At 27.9% G+C, this 21,926-nt stretch overlaps 1 protein-coding gene across 1 annotated transcript in view; it reads left to right on the forward strand.

Moving 5' to 3' along the window:
* The window catches only part of LOC141395059 (sialin), an 86,302-nt gene that overhangs the window by 1,798 nt on the left and 62,578 nt on the right, over nucleotides 1–21,926 (forward strand). The window contains exon 2 of the mRNA XM_073970454.1: nucleotides 14,018–14,072. Within this exon, the coding sequence (XP_073826555.1) occupies nucleotides 14,033–14,072 (40 nt within the window). The 5' untranslated portion in view covers nucleotides 14,018–14,032. The remainder of the gene's footprint in view (nucleotides 1–14,017; nucleotides 14,073–21,926) is intronic.

Here is a 21,926-nt window from a genome sequence, read left to right on the forward strand (position 1 = left end):
GAATTTATTTTGAGGTAAATTCCAACACAAAACTTGGATTTTTTAAAGAATATTTTTTGAGGTAAATTCCAACACAAAACGTGGATTTTTTAAAGAATATTTTTTGAGGTAAATTCCAACACAAAACGTGGATTTTTTAACGAATATTTTTTGAGGTAAATTCCAAAACAAAACGTGGATTTTTTAACGAATATTTTTTGAGGTAAATTCCAACACAAAACGTGGATTTTTTAACCCATATCGTACCGAGAAAAAAATTTTTATTTATTTTTTTAAAAACAAAGCTCTTTTTAGGGTAATTAAGACCCACTGATGTCAAAACTCAACTCAAAAAATTTTTCCGATTTTTCGTTTTCCCGGAAAGTGGTGTTCGAAATTTCGAACGCTGGTACTTAAGCTATATGTATAGAAGTAAAATAAAATTGATTTATTTGCCGTTTTACTGATTTATTTCACCATTTTTGTATGAAAAAATGGTTGAAGATTGGTATTAAGACTTCTTTGGACCTACAAAACCTTTCCCCGAAATGTGTCAGCACTGGTCCACGTTTTGGATTGCCCCCATAGAACGGTACCGCCCGATATTCGGGAGACTTCAAGGATTTAGCTGCATTATCCTACAGAAATGACTGTAAATTAATACATATTTAGTCTTTTTTGAGGTTACTTAACTTTCCTCCAGAAATTTGTCAGCATAGGTCCAGGTTTTATATAGCCTCCATAGAATTGTACCTAACGATTTTAGGGTATTTCAGGCTTTTAGCCGTACTATCCTTTAGAAATAGCTGAAAATTAGTATTTAGTCTTATATGGTGCTATAATAACTTTTCCCCGCAATTTGTCAGTAAATTTCCACGTTTTGATATACGCATCGATATGTAGGTTAAGTACCAGCGTTCGAAATTTCGAACAGTCAACTTTGCACATCTGTAAAGTCGCGCTAGCGCATCTAAATCAAGTTCTCTATATTTTGTCAAACGGCTACATATATTGGCAATAATTCCCCATGATTACTTTTTTAATTTCATTTTTTTTTTATAATTTTTTAAAATTAATTTAAAAAAGATCCAAAAATATAGGTTTTAAAAATCTACCCTTAACATCGAGGTGGGTGGGGTTTTCAAGGGAACAATTTTTTTTATTTGCTGACAGATTAGGCTTTGTACATATACCAAAACATGTTTAAAATTTAACCTTTTTCATCCATAAATATTTTTTCGAAAAAAAGTGATTTTACTGTTCGAAAAATCGAACACCAAGTACGAAATGGGTTAAAGAATATTTTTTGAGGTAAATTCCAACACAAAACGTGGATTTTTTAAAGAATATTTTTTGAGGTAAATTCCAACACAAAACGTGGATATTTTAAGGAATATTTTTTGAGGTAAATTTCAACACAAAACGTGGATTTTTTAAAGAATATTTTTTGAGGTAAATTCCAACACAAAACGTGGATTTTTTAAGGAATATTTTTTGAGGTAAATTCCAACACAAAACGTGGATTTTTTAAAGAATATTTGTCAACACAAAACGTGGATTTTTTAAAGAATATTTTTTGAGGTAAATTTCAACACAAAACGTGGATTTTTTGAGGTAAATTTCAACACAAAACGTGGATTTTTTAAAGAATATTTTTTGAGGTAAATTTCAACACAAAACGTGGATTTTTTAAAGAATATTTTTTGAGGTAAATTCCAACACAAAACGTGGATTTTTTAAAGAATATTTTTTGAGGTAAATTCCAACACAAAACGTGGATTTTTTAAAAATATTTTTTGAGGTAAATTTCAACACAAAACGTGGATTTTTTGAGGTAAATTTCAACACAAAACGTGGATTTTTTAAAGAATATTTTTTGAGGTAAATTTCAACACAAAACGTGGATTTTTTAAAGAATATTTTTGAGGTAAATTCCAACACAAAACGTGGATTTTTTAAAAAATATTTTTTGAGGGTTATTCCAACACAAAACGTGGATTTTTTAAAAAATATTTTTTGAGGGTTATTCCAACACAAAACGTGGATTTTTTAAAAAATATTTTTTGAGGGTTATTCCAACACAAAACGTGGATTTTTTAAAAAATATTTTTTGAGGTAAATTCCAACACAAAACGTGGATTTTTTAAAGAATATTTTTTGAGGTAAATTCCAACACAAAACGTGGATTTTTTAAAGAATATTTTTTGAGGTAAATTCCAACACAAAACGTGGATTTTTTAAAGAATATTTTTTGAGGTAAATTCCAACACAAAACGTGGATTTTTTAAAGAATATTTTATGAGCAACCAATAGATCACAAATTGTGGATTTTTTAAACAACATTTTTTTGGATTTTTGGAGTATATTTTTTAGGAACCAATACACCACAAATTGTGGATTTTTTAAACAACATTTTTTTGGATTTTTGGAGTATATTTTTTAGGAACCAATACACCACAAATTGTGGATTTTTTGAACAGTATTTTTTTTTTGATTTTTTAGAATATATTTTGTAGGGACCAAATAGACCACAAAACGTGGATTTTTTAGAGAATATTTTATGAGTTACCAATAGACCTCAAAACGTGGATTTTTTAAAGAATATTTTTTGGATTTTTAGAATATATTTTTAGGGACAAATAGATCACAAATTGTGGATTTTTTAAAGAATAAAGCAACCAACAGACCACAAAACGTGGATTTTTTAAAGATTTATTTTTTTATTTTTAGAGAATGTTTTTTGAGGAACCAATGGACCACAAATTGTGGATTTTTTAAAGAATATTTTTTTTTTTGGATTTTTAGAGAATATTTTTTGAGGGACCAATAGACCACAAAACGCATTTTTAAGAATATTTTTGAGGTACCACCAGACCACAAAACGTGCAACGAATGTCTATTTCTTGTTGAATTGATAAACAAATCTTCAAATGATCCACCGCTGTATCCGACTCTGAGTCACACACAAATCCTAGATTGCTAAGAACCCAGCAAACTAAATGTCGGATGTCCGACACGCCTGAACAATTTCGGAAGCAACGTCGTTCAGATTTCGTTCCGATTTCTAAACGATTTTCCGGTGCGGAAATAGTTCAGATTTTGTACCGATTTCGTTCCGATTTCGGAACGAATGTCGGAAAGAAATTTCCTTTCCGAATTTCCCAAGGATTTTCTTCAGATTTCGTTACGAAATCGGATCGAAATCGATACGATGTCGCTCCGACATTTCGTTCCGAAATTATGTCAACCACTTCATACTTTCTTCGATATCGTTAAGATATCGTTACGATTTCGGATCAGACATCGGACGTATCGTCCGAATTTTGTTCCGATTTCGTTAAGATGTCGGTACGATTGGTTTGCTGGGAAGTGAAGAGTTAATTAATGAACCACCCTATTTATTTTATGACACAGTAATTGTGTAACTGTGAAGAGACACCAATTGACCTACTCCACATGATATTGACCTCTAGAAAAAAAACTAATGGATAAATTGTGAAAATGTGTGAAAACCATATATGAAGATGCATATAATATTTCAGAATTCCCTACGCTTCACAAGAGTAGATGGAGTTTTCAATATAAATAAGATGTTAAAATTATGAAAATTAATTGAAAAAAATACGTTGGTTGTTTTCTGTAAAATCTTGTGTTTCGTGTCACATGGAATTACGAAAAATTTGGTCTGGAACTAAAATATGCCTCTTCCTCCCGACATAATCGACCATCAAATCAACACACCTAAAAAAGCATTTCATTTTGTAGCATTTGATAAATAAAATATAATATCAAAAATCTATTATTAGAGAATAAGAAATTTTATTTTTGGGTAACAAAAGCAAAACTATTTCGTTATTTTTTTTTTTTTTTTCTTTGCAAGATTGTTTTTTTTTTTGTCTTTTTCATGTGCTTCTTGTATACAAGAAATTTATATAAATAGAGCCCCTAGCTTCTACATATTTCATATGGATTACAAGAGCATTTCATTTGCGACTGGTAGTTCTTAAAATTTTCTTTATTTTTTTTTGTTTTTTAATAAATCAAAACATTTCACAATTATTTTTTTTTTGCTTTTAGTAATGAAACAGAAGACCATTTATTTATTTTTTAGTAAATGTAAATGACACATTTTCTTTGCTTTGCTTTGTTTTTTACCATGCCATGTTGTTCTCATCGTCTTCCTTTCAATGGAGGAATGTTGTTAATTATTATTTAACAATTCAAATTGTTTGCAAATTAATTTATATTAAATTATTCCAATATCACGTTTTCACACATTACTCGCTTGTAAAGTGTCAATTTATGGGTTTTAATAAATGAAGGTTATTGTTTTTTTATTTTATTTAATAAATGTATTAAAAGCCTAAATGGGCTGAACTTACGGAGGAGCGACAAAGAGGTGTGTCAATTTAGACTTTGAATGACTTCAAAGGGTTAGGTATTTTGTCAACGATTTCTATATTTAAATATATTTTAATTAGTATTAATTAGAAATATATTTTAAAAAATACTTATAATAGGCAGGAAATGCATTTCCGTAGTTAAAATTTGTATTAGTTTTTGTTTATATAACAATACAATGTTAAGAAAGAATTAAAAAAAAAGAAAAAAAATACATGCGTTATTTTTCGGCTGAGATGAAACTATGAATCCAGTGGACACTTTGTGTACATGGTGGAAAAAAATGCCCCTCTAACATATGTCCCGAACATATTTTGGGTGACGTAGGGAATGAGAGATACCAAGGAACGGTCCTCACCGGAACGGTCCTCACCGGCTTTAACATAACTGGGGTAGCTGGCTTTAACATCCGTTAAAGGTAGTGAGCTAAAATGTGCCGCGCGTTCACCCATAAGAACGTTAAAAACTTGGGTTTGGGCGCTGGGTTAGTAACCCTCCCCTAGAAAAAAGCAGCCTACTATGAAAAAACAAAAGAAACATATTTTGCAACAAACATATATATGTTTGCAACAGTCCCTAACATAACATATGTTTGGGTCCTGCAAACAAATATATGTTTGGGTGCAGATAAATATTTGTTTGGATGAAATATAAATACAAACCCAAAAGCCATAAAAAACAGACACATACACACATTTATAAATTGTGGTGGTTGTCTCTTTTATTGAAATGCATAGAAATACAAACACAAAAGCAACAACAGCCACATAGGTACATACAAAATGCCAAATACAAGAGGGTTTTAGCTACATTTTCTGACCAAATTAGCTATAATTTGGCACTTAGGGTTCCCAGTGGTAAAGAAACTTCTCCACCAAAAATTATGGGCATATGTCCACGTTTTATTATAGTCCCCATATAACGGTAAGCTAATCTATATTAGCTCGGAATATTTCATGGTGGAGGATATAAAAAGTTCGGCAGAACTGAACGGGTTTTTTGTTTATTAATATATCTTGTTTTAAAAGAGGCGTTCATTTCAGAACTTGTCCTATAAAAAGTATCTGGGTAGAAAAATCAAATATCTGTAACCTAAAGTCGACTTTGATTTTTAGACATTTCAGACCAAAAATTCGACTAATAGTTTAAGCGAAAGTCGATTTCAAGTTAGTTGTCAGCTAAGGAACAAATGCCTACTGGTGGAAGAATTAATCGCAACTGCAACAACAAAGAATTTAACTAGAGCAAAAACAACATTTTTCATCCTCCCGTCGTCGCTTCCGTGTCTTCTATTACACCATACACACAGCTCTTTATTATAAAATATGCGAGGGTCTTGCTGTTACGCTCTTTGACAAAATCCTCTCTCAACTTATAAGAAAATAGGGTCTAGCACAGGGGTGAGCACGCCTGTGTGCTAGCACACAGGCAAATTGGAAAATCGTACTCTTTGTTTTTTGTGAACCATGAACAATTAAAAGTTTATGCATTTTTTTATTTATATTTTTTAATAATTTGCATTGTGGACGATTTTAGACAACATTAATGTTTAAAAAATATTGAAATAAGCAATGAAATATCAAGAAAAATTAAATATTACTTTACTTTAGAAAAAAATAAAAAAAAATAAAAAAATTAAAATAAAAATAAATAGAAAAAAATAAAAAAAATAATTTTTTTTTTATAGTTCCAAGAACTATCGCGGAAATGATTTTCTAGAAGTGTCGCTGGAGTAACTACCAAGACGACACGCCGGTGTGATTCATTTCTTCACAATGGAGGTCACTTCAGGGTGACTTCCGCGACTTTCGGCGCGACTGTTTTTATCGCCCTGGGCGACAAGCCTATGTCACTTCCGCGATAGTTTTTGCTTGCAGGGATGTTACAAAATTTTTGGAGCCAAACATAATACATTTGTTGCTTTACTTTTTTTATAGTAAAAGTTGCAAAAGAGAGAAGTTTTCTCTTCTCTCAGAGAACTGTGAAAATTGCTCTCACGTAACAAGTTTTTCACAAAAGTAAAGAAACCGAAAAATAGTAGATCTGGCAGCAATGTCAAAAAAATAATCATGGCTGCTTAAAAAAATAACAAACACAATAAATGTCACTGTTGTTTATTTTTATACCCTCCACCATAGGATGGGGGTATATTAAGTTTGTCACTACGTTTGTAACTACTCGAAATACTCATTGTAGACCCCACAAACTATATATATTCTTGATCAGCGTGCAATTCTACATCGATAAAGCCATGTCCGTCCGTCTGTCCGTTTGTGGAATTCACTCTAGCGTCCGAACGGATTGACGTAGGTGGATGAAATTTTGGGAAAATCTATTATATGTACGTAGGACTTTTGGTATTGAAAGCGGGCTATGTAGGTCCACGCTTTCGTATAGCCCCCATACAAAATGACGCGTGACGCGTCGTCGTTTTAAGGAATTTTTAAGATATTTGTCCCATTTTACCACCGAATTGGTTGTAATTTGGTATTTTGTGTCTCCAGAGGCCAAAAAACATTCCTACCAAAGTTGGTTTATATAGGTCCACGTTTTGGTATTACCCCCATATAACGCCCCATATAAAGTACGCGTCATTTTAATATATTTTGAATGTATTAGTCCCATTTGACAACAAAATCGGTTGTAACTTTGTATTTTGCATTTCCAGAGGCAAAGAAACATTTCTACCATAAAAATGTTTATATAGGTCCACGTTTTGATATAGCCCCCATAGAACGATATCTGCCGATTTTCGGTATTTTGAAGGTTTTGGCCTCATTATCACACCGAGATGGCTGAAATTTGGTATTTAGTCTTCGTTTGGGGTATAAAACTTTCTCCCTGAAATTCGTAGGTATAGGTCTACGCCATCATATAGCCCCCATAGAACAGTACCTTCCGATTTTCGGTATTTTGAAGGTTGTGGCCACATTAATCCACCGAAATGACTGAAATTTGTGGTGGAGGGTGTAAAAAGTTCGGCCCGACCGAACTTAACGCTTTTCCTACTTGTTTTTATTTCACTGGTGTAAAGTTGTATTATTTTATTTTATTTCTTTATATTTTGCTTTGCCTTAGTTTTCAAATAAATGTCAAATCAGCAGTTTGACAGATTTTCCACTTTTTGCACAACGAAATTTGTCGAGCAGAGAGTAGTAAAAGAAAAAGTCATTTTGGCTCTCTCTCTCACTCTCTTAAAAATTGCTTCCAGTTTTACTACTTTTTGGGGTTAAGTAACGCTTTCCGAGTTAATAACACTGTGCAACGAATTTCAATTTTCAATTTCAAAATGATGGGAAAAACTGAATAGATTATGAAAGTAGACCTAAAAATATGAGACACGTGTATCGGCGTTTTTAACGTTTACATCGAAAAGTAACCAAAGTAGGTGGGGCAAGTTCCGCCCATTTCTAGCTTTTTCGAAATATTCGAGTTGAAATATCATGGAATCTATGCATTTTAGGTGTATAGTGTCTTTGGCAATATTACAGAGGAGGATATGGGAAATATATCTGTTAAAAAACTTAACCCTCATACGGTTCATGAAAGGGGTCTTTTTGGTCCTTTTTTCAAAAATTGTTCAAAAACTCCCTTAAAATGTGGTCATATCAAATCCAAATGTTCTACAAAATTCTTTGCCATAAAGTTTTACTATAGGTAGTAGAATACGTCAAAACCGTAAAACTTACCTAAATGCCAGGAATAAGCAAAAAATAAAAACACGTTTTAGGGTTAAACTCGTACTTCATCTGAGTTTTTGCATAATTCTCCCACATGACATAATTTTAGAGCAAAATCGTCAAAGGCAAAAATATTCTCCATAAAATTTTACTGTAAGTCTCCGAAGAAATGAAACTTATATTTACATTATTTATCATTAAAATATATGCATCAATTTTGACGAAAAAACACGAAAATATCTCATCATTTTTTTGATGAATTTTGTCTTGGACTTTTTTCGAGTTAATGCATGAAAGTACCATGAAACTTAGTTTTAGACAAAAATTGTCAAAAGAAGAAATATTTTACACAAAATTTCACTATGACTCTCAGAATAAACTAGGTATCTATGTATAATACTTTTTAAAAGAATTGCATTACAAAATTATGTATTATAGGTGTAAATTTTTTGTTTAAATTCCAATCTGTTAATGTCGTATATTTCCAAACTGACGCAAAATCTTCCAAAATACTTCACTTTACGCAGATAGTGTCAAAAGAAATAATGTTTATCATCGAATTTTATTATGAGATTGTGAACAAAAGACATCTGTAACAATAACATAGAACCATAAAAATTAGGCAGCAATTTTGGTATATAAAACTGTTTTTTATTTTCGTCGAATTTGGCATTTTTTCCCTATTTCGCTGCATTCTGTTTTAAAATTATGCACTTTAGAAGCATGTTATCAATGAAAGAAATGTTCTACATAAAATTTCACAATAATTTTTTTAATAAAATATACCTCAAAATATTACATATAAGGATAAAAGACGCTAAAATGTTTAAATATTTTAAAATAACATTGATTTTACTGATGTTTTTTGTGGATCTTGGCAATTCTACACCATTGTCAAACAGTGTCCAACATAGATCAGCCATGAGGGAGTGTAGACTTTTACCGCAGTATCGTTCTTCTATAGGCGCACATATTTGATGCAACTGTTCGCCCTGTTCATCGGATTCTGTGGATAATTGTTGTTGGAAATAGTCCATATGAGAATTTAAAAAATGAATTTTTGTTGACATGTGAACACCAAGCTTTTCAAAATTGTTGAGCATATTATCTACATATATTTGAGCTGTTGGAGATCGGTGCTTGCCCAGGAAATTGTAAATGACGTCTTTTATGCTTTTCCATGTTCCCAGCTCTTCTTGGGTAAGGATTTGCTCGAATTCGGCATTTTGCATCAGCTTTCGTATATCTGGTCCTACAAGAACGCCTATTAGGTGTAAGATAAACAGAAATTGTTATACAATAAGTTCTAAAATATCTTAGTTGTTTTTACCTTTATGTAGATACTATGCTCAACAATTTTGAAAAGCTTGGTGTTCACATGTCAACAAAAATTCATTTTTTGAATTCTCATATGGGCTATTTCCAACAACAATTATCCACAGAATCCGATGAACAGGGCGAACAGTTTCATCAAATATGTGCGCCTATAGAAGAACGATACTGCGGTAAAAGTCTACACTCCCTCATGGCTGATCTATGTTGGACACTGTTTGACAATGGTGTAGAATTGCCAAGATCCACAAAAAACATCAGTAAAATCAATGTTATTTTAAAATATTTAAACATTTTAGCGTCTTTTATCCTTATATGTAATATTTTGAGGTATATTTTATTAAAAAAATTATTGTGAAATTTTATGTAGAACATTTCTTTCATTGATAACATGCTTCTAAAGTGCATAATTTTAAAACAGAATGCAGCGAAATAGGGAAAAAATGCCAAATTCGACGAAAATAAAAAACAGTTTTATATACCAAAATTGCTGCCTAATTTTTATGATCTATGTTATTGTTACAGATGTCTTTTGTTCACAATCTCATAATAAAATTCGATGATAAACATTATTTCTTTTGACACTATCTGCGTAAAGTGAAGTATTTTGGAAGATTTTGCGTCAGTTTGGAAATATACGACATTAACAGATTGGAATTTAAACAAAAAATTTACACCTATAATACATAATTTTGTAATGCAATTCTTTTAAAAAGTATTATACATAGATACCTAGTTTATTCTGAGACTCATAGTGAAATTTTGTGTAAAATATTTCTTCTTTTGACAATTTTTGTCTAAAACTAAGTTTCATGGTACTTTCATGCATTAACTCGAAAAAAGTCCAAGACAAAATTCATCAAAAAAATGATGAGATATTTTCGTGTTTTTTCGTCAAAATTGATGCATATATTTTAATGATAAATAATGTAAATATAAGTTTCATTTCTTCGGAGACTTACAGTAAAATTTTATGGAGAATATTTTTGCCTTTGACGATTTTGCTCTAAAATTATGTCATGTGGGAGAATTATGCAAAAACTCAGATGAAGTACGAGTTTAACCCTAAAACGTGTTTTTATTTTTTGCTTATTCCTGGCATTTAGGTAAGTTTTACGGTTTTGACGTATTCTACTACCTATAGTAAAACTTTATGGCAAAGAATTTTGTAGAACATTTGGATTTGATATGACCACATTTTAAGGGAGTTTTTGAACAATTTTTGAAAAAAGGACCAAAAAGACCCCTTTCATGAACCGTATGAGGGTTAAGTTTTTTAACAGATATATTTCCCATATCCTCCTCTGTAATATTGCCAAAGACACTATACACCTAAAATGCATAGATTCCATGATATTTCAACTCGAATATTTCGAAAAAGCTAGAAATGGGCGGAACTTGTCCCACCTACTTTGGTTACTTTTCGATGTAAACGTTAAAAACGCCGATACACGTGTCTCATATTTTTAGGTCTACTTTCATAATCTGCTTAGTTTTCCTTGTCATTTTTTTTGTTGTCGCACAGTGTAATGGTAAAACTGGTAAAACTTGAAGAATCTCTAACGTAAAGCAACAAAGCTAATATGTTTGTATCCTAACATATATATATTTGCTTTCAACCAGTCCCAAGCATATATTTGTTTGAATCCAAAAATATTTCTAACATATCTTTTTCTGCGTGTAGCTACCTTCGATAAATTTTTTTTTTTTTTTCAAAAGTATTGACTGAGAACCAGCGAAAGATCTTGGATTCCCTTAAAGCCGTCAATGATGGGTTTTCGCTAAATGTCAGATTCAATGAACGGAAACAAACAAAACGATTCCCGTACTAATCACACAAAGCCACAAACTTTTCAGCTTCTCTGAATAGTTTCATTCTCACAACCAAAACAAAACCACATTGCTGAAATGTACTTCGGCTATGCTTTGCCGAGTTGTTTCATTCACCACCCAAACAAAAAGAATGTTTGGCAAACGTTTGCTGTGCGTTATGGTCAATGACACATTCAGGCACAGACTCAAACACATGTGACTTCTTAACAATCCTATAAGATAGCATCAACGTTTTATCAACGTTTTTGATTTATTCACATGTGTTTAGTACTATTCCGTTTTCTATCTGCTCTTGTGGAATTGAGTACTTTTCGCTTTTCGTTTTGTTCGCACTCACGAATGTAAACAAAACGAAACTAAACAGCGAGCTCGGCCAACGTTGGTTATGTTTCGTTTTGTATTGTTCCTATGGAAAATACGAAACGAAACGATTGGAAATGTTATTTAAAGTATTTTTACGTACGCTGGTCAGATTACAGATGGACGAAGCAAAAATATTGATGAAATATATGCATAAAAATATAAGTATGCATGCAGCATAGGGTAATTCAAGATTTTCTAAATTACAAAATTACCCTGCTGACTTGAGTCGTTCATTCGTCATTACTTAAGGTGAGACCTCCACTTGTAAATTTCAGAAAATCGTTTTATGACCAGAAAACGTTAGTTTTTTGAGAAAAAATTTTATTTTTGACTTTTTTGGTTTCGAGCTAGAGTTGGCACCGCAAAACGCTTTACCAAAAAAATTGTTTCGTGGGCGGTCATTTGCCAGAAAACCACATAATATTTTTGAAAAAAAAAATCAGACACTAGATTAAGATGTGCTCTTTCATATAAAAAAATCTATCAAAAAATGCTGGCAGTTTTCTTGGAAAATTCATTCTTGAAAAATTGCCTTTTTTGGGCTTTACAAGTGGGGGTGTCACCCCTTAAAGAAAATATTAAAAAATGCATCATAACATTTCCGTCAATAATCATAAAATATATTATAAATTTATTGCAAGAAAACAATTTTATTTACATATAATTTGATTTTTATGTAAAACCAAGAAAGTCTGACGACGTCAAAACAAATTCTGTCAACACAAAATTTGCAAATAAATGTAGCAGAAAATCAAAACCAAACAAAAGTTACAAAACAAAAACATACAAATTTTAATGGAATAAATTATATTTTGTCAAGGACATAATAGGATCGCAGGGAAACCAAAACTATGAAAGGCAGATTTTCTTTATGGCCAAATAAAAAATCTACGCACTATTCTATGGCCAGACAATGGTGTTAATAAAAATTTTGGAATTGACATAGTTTTTTTTCTTTAACTGGCGTCTCATGTTATAGATGAATCATTTGTGTTAATGAGACATTGCTGATTTGGGGGTTTTTTGCTATTAATTATTAGAAAACTTGAATATACAAACCAAAAAGAATCAATAAAATATTAAATAATATGAATGTATGTATTAATAAGAACAAACAAATGACACGATTTTGGGACTATACATGATGCAATGACATATCACAAGTGCACACGAACTTTACAAAAACATATTTTAGGGACCCGTAAACAAATATATAGACGGTGCTAGGTAACCTAAATATGTGTAAATGTTAAAGGAATAGAAATTATACGTTAATATACCAAGCACATACATGCATATTTTTAGATTTTATATCATAGACGAACACATGGTTCCTTTGATGCTGACACTTTAATATTCCTTAACAAATATAATAAAAAAATATATAAAAATATCTTAAACGTGCCAAACAAAAGTTGTTTTTTTATTTTCATGCTGCGTAGTATTAATATGATTTTACTCCTCCAAATTCATAATAAAACGTTTTTATATTTTTATTTATTTGGATGATTTTAATAAAATATGTCATCACTAAATTCGTTAGACATTGAATTAGGCTGATTATTAAATTGTTATGTATAAACATAGCATAAATAACACGAAAAAAGGGGGACATGTGATTTTTCGTGGAATGGACAATAAAATAATTTGTTTTTGTTAATACATACATAGATATATAAAGCATTGTATAGCTATTGAGGAAAGAAGGATCACATGTTTTGTTTCTCACAAATAAATAAACATTTATAAATGTATCAGTCGGCTTTGCCAACAGAGATATAGCCTCAGCCGATGACATATATGACAACCGGTGACAAAATAACAACTTTAATTGCGGATTTTTTGGAAGTTCACCGCCAGCGAAACGATCGTAGCATATTGGTTGGGTGTGTGAGACTTCACTAGAATTTTTAAATTTACTTTCTCAATACAAATGTCTTCGGTCATGTTATCTCAATTAATTCAATTAGCTAAAAGTAATTCAATAAATATATTTCGTAATCTAGTGGATATTTTTTTAGCTGTCTTCAGATTTATTGGACCAATTAACCCTTGAAAACTGCACATGTTGTATCTAGACCTTGCATTTCTCTGCAACCATATATTTTTTGTGAAAACCTGTAATGCAACAAAGTAGTTGGATGCTCCAACAATATATATTTTTACATATTTTACTATTTTGTTATCAGAATATGTTTGCTTCAAAAATATTTGTTCATTGTGTGTAACTAGTTTACATTGTTAGGTATGACGCACATGATTTGGTCTTCACAAAAATAATATTGTTCCCGCAACCATAAAAAATATTTTTTATTTTTGTGTAAAACAAAAAGTCGTGTAGAATTATAAGATTTTTTTTAAAAGGACAACATATCAAGACAAGCTTCTACTCAATATTAATCTAAGATTATTTTTTTTTATTCTTTCAGTGATTCTTTATAAATATGTCTAATACGGAAAAACAGGGTGTCACAAAAATAAGAAGTAAGTAAATTAAACTATTTATATGTTCTCCTCATTACCATTTTGATAATAATTATTATTTTATTATTATATTTATAATTATTATCTTTGTTTTTATTATTATTTTTTTAAAGATTTTTATGAGGCCGAAAAACGTGGATTTTTTTATTTTTTTTTTCAATAAATGTGGATTTTTTAAAAAAGTATTTTTTAATGAACGTGAATTTTTTTAAAAAATATTTTTTAAAAATCTTAGATTTTTCAAAAATATTCGTCAATAATCGTAGATTTAAAAAATATATTTTTTTCAATAAACGTATGTTTTTTTTAAATATTTCTTAGTAAACGTGGATTTTTTAAAAAAATATTTTTCAGTAAACGTGCATTTTGTAAAAAATATTTTTTAATAAACGTGGGTTTTGTACAAAATATTTTTCAATAAAGGCAGATTTTTTTAAAAATACACGATTATTGAAAAATATTTTTTAAAAATCCACTATTAGTGAAAATATTTTTAAAAAAAATCCACGATTATTGAAAAATATTTTTTAAAAAAATCCACGATTATTGAAAAATATTGTTTAAAAAATCCAAGTTTATTGAAAAATGTTTTTTAAAAAGTTCACGTTGGTAAAAAAATATTTTTTTTCAAAATCCACTAAAAATATATTTTGCAATAAACGTGGGCTTTTAAAAAAATTTTTTCCGTAAACGTGGATTTAAAAAAAAAGTTTTTCAATCCTGTTGGATTTTTCAAAAAAATATTTTTCAATAAACGTGGCTTTTTTTAAATATATTTTTCAATAAACGTGGATTTTTTAAGTATATTTTTCAATAAACGTGGATTTTTTAAGTATATTTTTCAATAAACGTGGATTTTTTAAAAAAAATTTTCAATAAACTTGGATTGTTAAAAAATATTTTTCAATCAACATGGGTTTTTAAAAAAATATTTTTCAATAAACTCCAATTTTTTAAAAAATATTTTTCAATAAACTTCAATTTTTTAAAAAATATTTTTCAATAAACGTGCATGTTTTAAAAAATATTTTTCTATAAACGTGGATTTTTTAAAAAATATTTTTCAATAGAGTTGGATTTTTTAAAAAATATTTTTTAATGAACGTGGATTTTTTAACATTTTTTTCAAAAAACGTGGATTTTTTTAAAAAAAATATTTTTCAATAAATTTGGATTTATTAAAAAGTATTTTTCAATAAACGTGGATTTTTTAAAAAATATTTTTCAATAAATGTAGATTTTTAAAAATATTCTTCGTGGATTTTTTAAAAAATATTTTTTCAATAAACGTAGATCTTTTAAATATATTTATTTATAAATTATTTATATTATTTATAAATATATTTAAAAAAAACTATTTTTCAATAAACTTGGATTTTTTAAAAAATATTTTTCAATAAAGTGGGGTTTTAAAAATAAAAAAAAACATGGATTTTTTAAAAATATTTTTTAGTAAACGTGAATTTAAAAAAAAATATTTTTCAATAAACGTGTATTTTTTAAAAAAATATTTTTCAATAAACTTGGATAGTTTTTAAATATTTTTCAATAAAATTGATTTTTATATACACATTTTTCAATAAACTTAGATTTTTTAAAAAAATATTTTTCAATAAACGTAGGTCTATTAAAAATATTGTTCTATAAACATAGATTTTTTAAAAAATATTTTTCAAAAAACGTGGATTTTTTAAAAAATTTTTTTCAATAAACTTGGATTTTTTATTTTTCAATAAACGTGGATTTTTTAAAAAAATATTTTTCAATAAACTTGGATTGTTAAAAAAATATTTTTCAATCAACTTGGGTTTTTAAAAAAATATTTTTCAATAAACTCCAATTTTTTAAAAAATATTTTTCAATAAACTTCAATTTTTTAAAAAATATTTTTCAATAAACTTCAATTTTTTAAAAAATATTTTTCAATAAACGTGGATTTTTTAAAAAATGTTTTTCAATAGAGTTGGATTTTTTAACAAATATTTTTTAATGAACGTGGATTTTTTAACATTTTTTTTTCAAAAAACGTGGATTTTTTTAAAAAAAATATTTTTCAATAAATTTGGATTTTTTAAAAAGTATTTTTCAATAACCGTGGATTTTTTAAAAAATATTTTTCAATAAATGTAGATTTTTAAAAATATTCTTCGTGGATTTTTTAAAAAATATTTTTTCAATAAACGTAGATCTTTTAAATATATTTATTTATAAATATATTTAAAAAAAAAAACTATTTTTCAATAAACTTGGATTTTTTTAAAAAATATTTTTCAATAAACTTGGATATTTTAAAAACTATTTTTCAATAAACGTGGATTTTTTAAAAAATATTTTTCAATAAACGTGGATTTTTTAAAAAATATTTTTCAATAAACGTGGATTTTTTAAAAAATATTTTTCAATATACGTGGATTTTTTAAAAAATATTTTTCAATAAACGTGGATTTTTTAAAAAATATTTTTCAATAAACGTGGATTTTTTAAAAAATATTTTTCAATAAACGTGGATTTTTTAAAAAATATTTTTCTATAAACGTGGATTTTTTAAAAATAATTTTTCAATAAACGCGGATTTTTTAAAAAATATTTTTCAATAAACGTGGTTTTTTTAAAAAATATTGTTCAATAAAAGTGGAGTTTTCAAAAATTATTTTCAATAAACGTGTATTTTTTTAAAAATTATTTTTCAATAAACGTGGATTTTTTAAAAAATATTTTTCAATAAACGTGGATTTTTTAAAAAATATTTTTCAATAAACATGGATTTTTTAAAAAATATTTTTCAATATACTTGATTTTTTTAAAAATTATTTTTCAATAAACGTGTATTTTTTAAAAAATATTTTTCAATGAACGTGGATTTTTTAAAAAATATTTTTCAATAAACTTGAATTTTTTAAAAACTATTTTTCAATAAACGTCGATTTTTTAAAAAATATTTTTCAATAAACGTGGATTTTTTTAAAAATATTTTTCAATAAACATGTTTTTTTTAATATTTTCCAATGAATCAATAAACGTGGTTTTTTTAAAAAATATTGTTCAATAAAAGTGGAGTTTTCAAAAATTATTTTCAATAAACGTGGATTTTTTAAAAATTATTTTTCAATAAACGTGGATTTTTTAAAAAATATTTTTCAATAAACGTGGATTTTTTAAAAAATATTTTTCAATATACTTGATTTTTTTAAAAATTATTTTTCAATAAACGTGTATTTTTTAAAAAATATTTTTCAATGAACGTGGATTTTTTAAAAAATATTTTTCAATAAACTTGAATTTTTTAAAAAATATTTTTCAATAAACGTGGATTTTTTTAAAAATATTTTTCAATAAACGTGGATTTTTAGAAAAATATTTTTCAATAAACATGTTTTTTTTAATATTTTCCAATGAACATGGATTTTTTAAAATATATTTTTCAATAATCGTGGATTTTTTAAACAATGTTTTTCAATAAACGTGGGTTTTTTAAAAAATATTTTTTAATAAATGTGGATTAAAAAATATTTTTCAATAAATGTGGATTTAAAAAAAAAAGATTTTTCATTAAACGTGAATTTTAAAAAAAATATTTTTCAATAAAGTTGAATTTTTTAAAAAATATTTTTCAATAAACGTGAATTTAAAAAAAAAAATTGTTCAATAAGGTTGGATTTAAAAAAATATTTTTCAATAAGCGTGGTTTAAAAAAAAATATTTTGCAATAAACTTGGATATTTTAAGAAATATTTTTGAAAAAATTTCAATAAACGTGTATTTTTTAAAAAATATTTTTTAATAAACGTGGATTTTTAGAAAAATATTCTCAGTAAATGTGGATATTTAAAAAATATTTTTCAAAAAGAAAATTCAATAATCGTGGACTTTTTTAAATAGCTTGGCTCAATCCCATCGCTGTTGTTTTATTATTTTAAAACAACTAATTTATTAGTAGAACAAGTTTGGCATTGTTCGCAAGGGGTAAGGCTGGGAAGACTAGTTTCGATCCAATATTATTAATATTATGCTCTTATTATTATTATTATTATTATTATTATTATTATTATTATTATTATTATTATTATTATTATTATTATTATTATTATTATTATTATTATTATTATTATTATTATTATCATTATTATTATTTTTATTTTTATTATTATTATTATTATTATTATTATTATTATTATTATTATTATTATTATTATTATTATTATTATTATTATTATCATCATTATTATTATTATTATTATTATCATTATTATTATTATTATTATTATTATTATTATTATTATTATTATTATTATTATTATTATTATTATTATTATTATTATTATTATTATTATTATTATTATTATTATTATTATTATTATCATTATTATTATTATTATTATTATTATTATCATTATTATTATTATTATTATTATTATTATTATTATTATTATTATTATTATTATTATTATTATTATGTTTTTTAATGATCTTTTGTGACCACCTTCCATAACCTAGAACAAATTATGAAGACAAATTATTTTTATTCTTATTTTGAATAACAATCTTACAGATACTTACCCCCTTTGAAATGCCCCCAGAATTTTCTCGAAAAAACTTTAATTAATTGACAATTTCTTCTGACCGCATTTATTTTAATAAAAATCTGATATGTTTATTGAAAGGCCGTCTAAAAAAAAACTGAAATGACTTCATATCGAACTCAAGACAAATAAATTAATAAGAGAAATAAACAATTTTATTTCATATAAAGTGATCAATATATCGAGATGGTGTCACTTTCAGCCTGTCTTTAATTTTATTGGCCTCCAATTATAAAAAATAACAAACCCTTTGGAGCCATTTAATGCAATTGTTTGAATATTGTCCATTGTAGCTTTTTTCTATGGCAACTTGTTGTTGTGTTATAATAAATTGATATTGATATCATGTCAATTAATGTTGCTGCAGCTACAATATAGAATACAAATTCAGCGGCAAACTTCACATGCATGGTGGTGACGAGCCTCTTTTTTATTCTCAACCCATTTGTCTTTTTGTATACAGTATGTATCAGCGGACGCGATACTTATTTAAATAAAGAACCGATTGAAATATGAGTGTGTGGTGTGCGGGGATTTTTTGTGGTAGCTTGACTTCTTCATAAAATTGCATTCAGTTAACAACGATGACAGTTTCTTTCCATTCAGTTATGTAACGGAGTTTCAATCAGACGAATGTGTCTGTCTTTTTTTGTCAGAATGATAACAGAACTTCTTTGGAAAATAATTGTAGTAGTTTTAGAAGAATGAAAAAAATTATAGAATATAAAAAAATCTATAAAATATAAACAGCCTATGACTGTACAAAACAATATCGCGAGGACCTAATTGTCACATGAACAGATCTGATAACATTCCCCTTGCTGATCATAGATATTTTCAGATCTTTGATGACCTAAAAGGAAACTATATTGTTGAAATCGCTATTACAACGAATAATGTGGTATAGAACCTTCCCAGCAAACCAAATGTCGGAAGACCGATACATTTGAACAATTTCGATTTTTCGTAGGGGAATTCGTTCAGATTTCGTTCCGATTTCGGAAAGAATGCCGGAAACAAATTTCCCTTCGCACTACAACCACCTTTTGTATATATATAACAGCAAGGGGTTGGTTTGATTTTAGTTTGTTGTCGAAAAACAAAATGGTTGGTTATAAAATTCGCATATACAATTTTTAAATATTTTAAATATAAATGCAACATCAAGCTAGTGCTGATCGACTCAACATATTCGTACACAAAGTTTACATTGTTCTATTAAAACTACAAAATGATAACAAAATAAAAACCTTTAGAATCGTTTGAAATTTCTATCTTCCAATAAAAAAAGCAAAGAAACATCGATCAATAAAAAAGGGGTGTCAGAGAAAAGTTTGTTCCTTCGATATTCATACGACATTATTCCAAAATCGTTCAGAAATCTTTACAAAGATTCGGAAGGTACCTCCGATTTTCAGCATAATGTTGGAGTCAAAGGTTGCTCCTAAAAATCTTTAAAAAAATCCACGTTTGTTGGAGTCAAATTTTCCTTCTAAAAATCTTTAAAAAATCCAGGTTTGTTGGAGTCAAATTTTCCTTCTAAAAATCTTTAAAAAATCCAGGTTTGTTGGAGTCAAGTTTTCCTTCTAAAAATCTTTAAAAAGTCCAGGTCTGTTGGAGTCAAATTTTCCTTCTAAAAATCTTTAAAAAATCCAGGTTTGTTGGAGTCAAATTTTCCTTCTAAAAATCTTTAAAAAATCCAGGTTTGTTGGAGTCAAATTTTCTTTCTAAAAATCTTTAAAAAGTCCAGGTCTGTTGGAGTCAAATTTTCCTTCTAAAAATCTTTAAAAAATCCAGGTTTGTTGGAGTCAAATTTTCCTTCTAAAAATCTTTAAAAAATCCACGTTTGTTGGAATCAATTTTTCCTTCTAAAAGTCTTTAAAAAATCCACGTTTGTTGGAGTCAAAGGTTCCTCCTAAAAATCGTTAAAAAATCCACGTTTGTTGGAGTCAAAGGTTCCTCCTAAAAATCGTTAAAAAATCCACGTTTGTTGGAGTCAAAGGTTCCTCCTAAAAATCTTTAAAAAATCCACGTTTTTTGGAGTCAAAGGTTCCTCCTAAAAATCTTTAAAAAATCCACGTTTGTTGGAGTCAAAGGTTCCTAGTAAAAATCTTTAAAAAATTCACGTTTGTTGGAGTCAAAGGTTCCTCCTAAAATTCTTTAAAAAATCCACGTTTGTTGGAGTCAAAGGTTCCTCCTAAAATTCTTTAAAAAATCCACGTTTGTTGGAGTAAAAGGTTGTTACTAAAATTCTTTAAAAAATCCACGGTTGTTGGAGTCAAAGGCTGTTCCTAAAATTATTTAAAAATCCACGTTTGTTGGAGTCAAATGTTGCTCCTAAAATTCTTTAAAAAATCCACGGTTGTTGGAGTCAAAGGCTGTTCCTAAAATTATTTAAAAATCCACGTTTGTTGGAGTCAAAGATTGCTCCTAAAATTCTTTAAAAATCCACGTTTGTTGGAGTCAAAGATTGCTCCTAAAATTCTTTAAAAATCCACGTTTGTTGGAGTCAAAGGATGCTCTTAAAATTCTTTAAAAAATCCACGTTTGTTGGAGTCAAAGGTTGCTCTTAAAATTCTTTAAAAATCCACGTTTGTTGGAGTCAAAGGTTGCTCCTAAAATTCTTTAAAAAATCCACGTTTGTTGGAGTCAAAGGTTGCTCCTAAAATTCCTTAAAAAATCCACGTTTGTTGGAGTCAAAGGATGCTCCTAAAATTCTTTAAAAGTCCACATTCGTTTGAGCTATAGGTTGCTCCTAAAATTCTTTGAAAATCCACGCTTGTTGGAGTCAAAGGTTGCTCCTAAAATTCTTTAAAAAATCCACGTTTGTTGGAGTCAAAGGTTGCTCCTAAAATTCTTTAAAAAATCCACGTTTGTTGGAGTCAAAGGTTGCTCCTAAAATTCTTTAAAAAATCCACGTTTGTTGGAGTCAAAGGTTGCTCCTAAAATTCTTTAAAAAATCCACGTTTGTTGGAGTCAAAGGTTGCTCCTAAAATTCTTTAAAAGATCCACGTTTGTTGGAGTCAAAGGTTGCTCCTAAAATTCTTTAAAAAATCCACGTTTGTTGGAGTCAAAGGTTGCTCCTAAAATTCTTTAAAAAATAAACGTCTGTTGGAGTCAAAGGTTGCTCCTAAAATTCTTTAAAAAATAAACGTTTGTTGGAATCAAAGGATGCTCCTAAAATTCTTTAAAAGATCCACGTTTGTTGGAGTCAAAGGTTGCTCCTAAAATTCTTTAAAAAATAAACGTTTGTTGGAGTCAAAGGTTGCTCCTA

This window comes from Musca autumnalis, unplaced genomic scaffold, assembly GCF_047663935.1.
Source record: "Musca autumnalis isolate F117 unplaced genomic scaffold, ASM4766393v1 scaffold_2, whole genome shotgun sequence".
In the NCBI taxonomy this organism is placed as follows: domain Eukaryota; kingdom Metazoa; phylum Arthropoda; class Insecta; order Diptera; family Muscidae; genus Musca; species Musca autumnalis.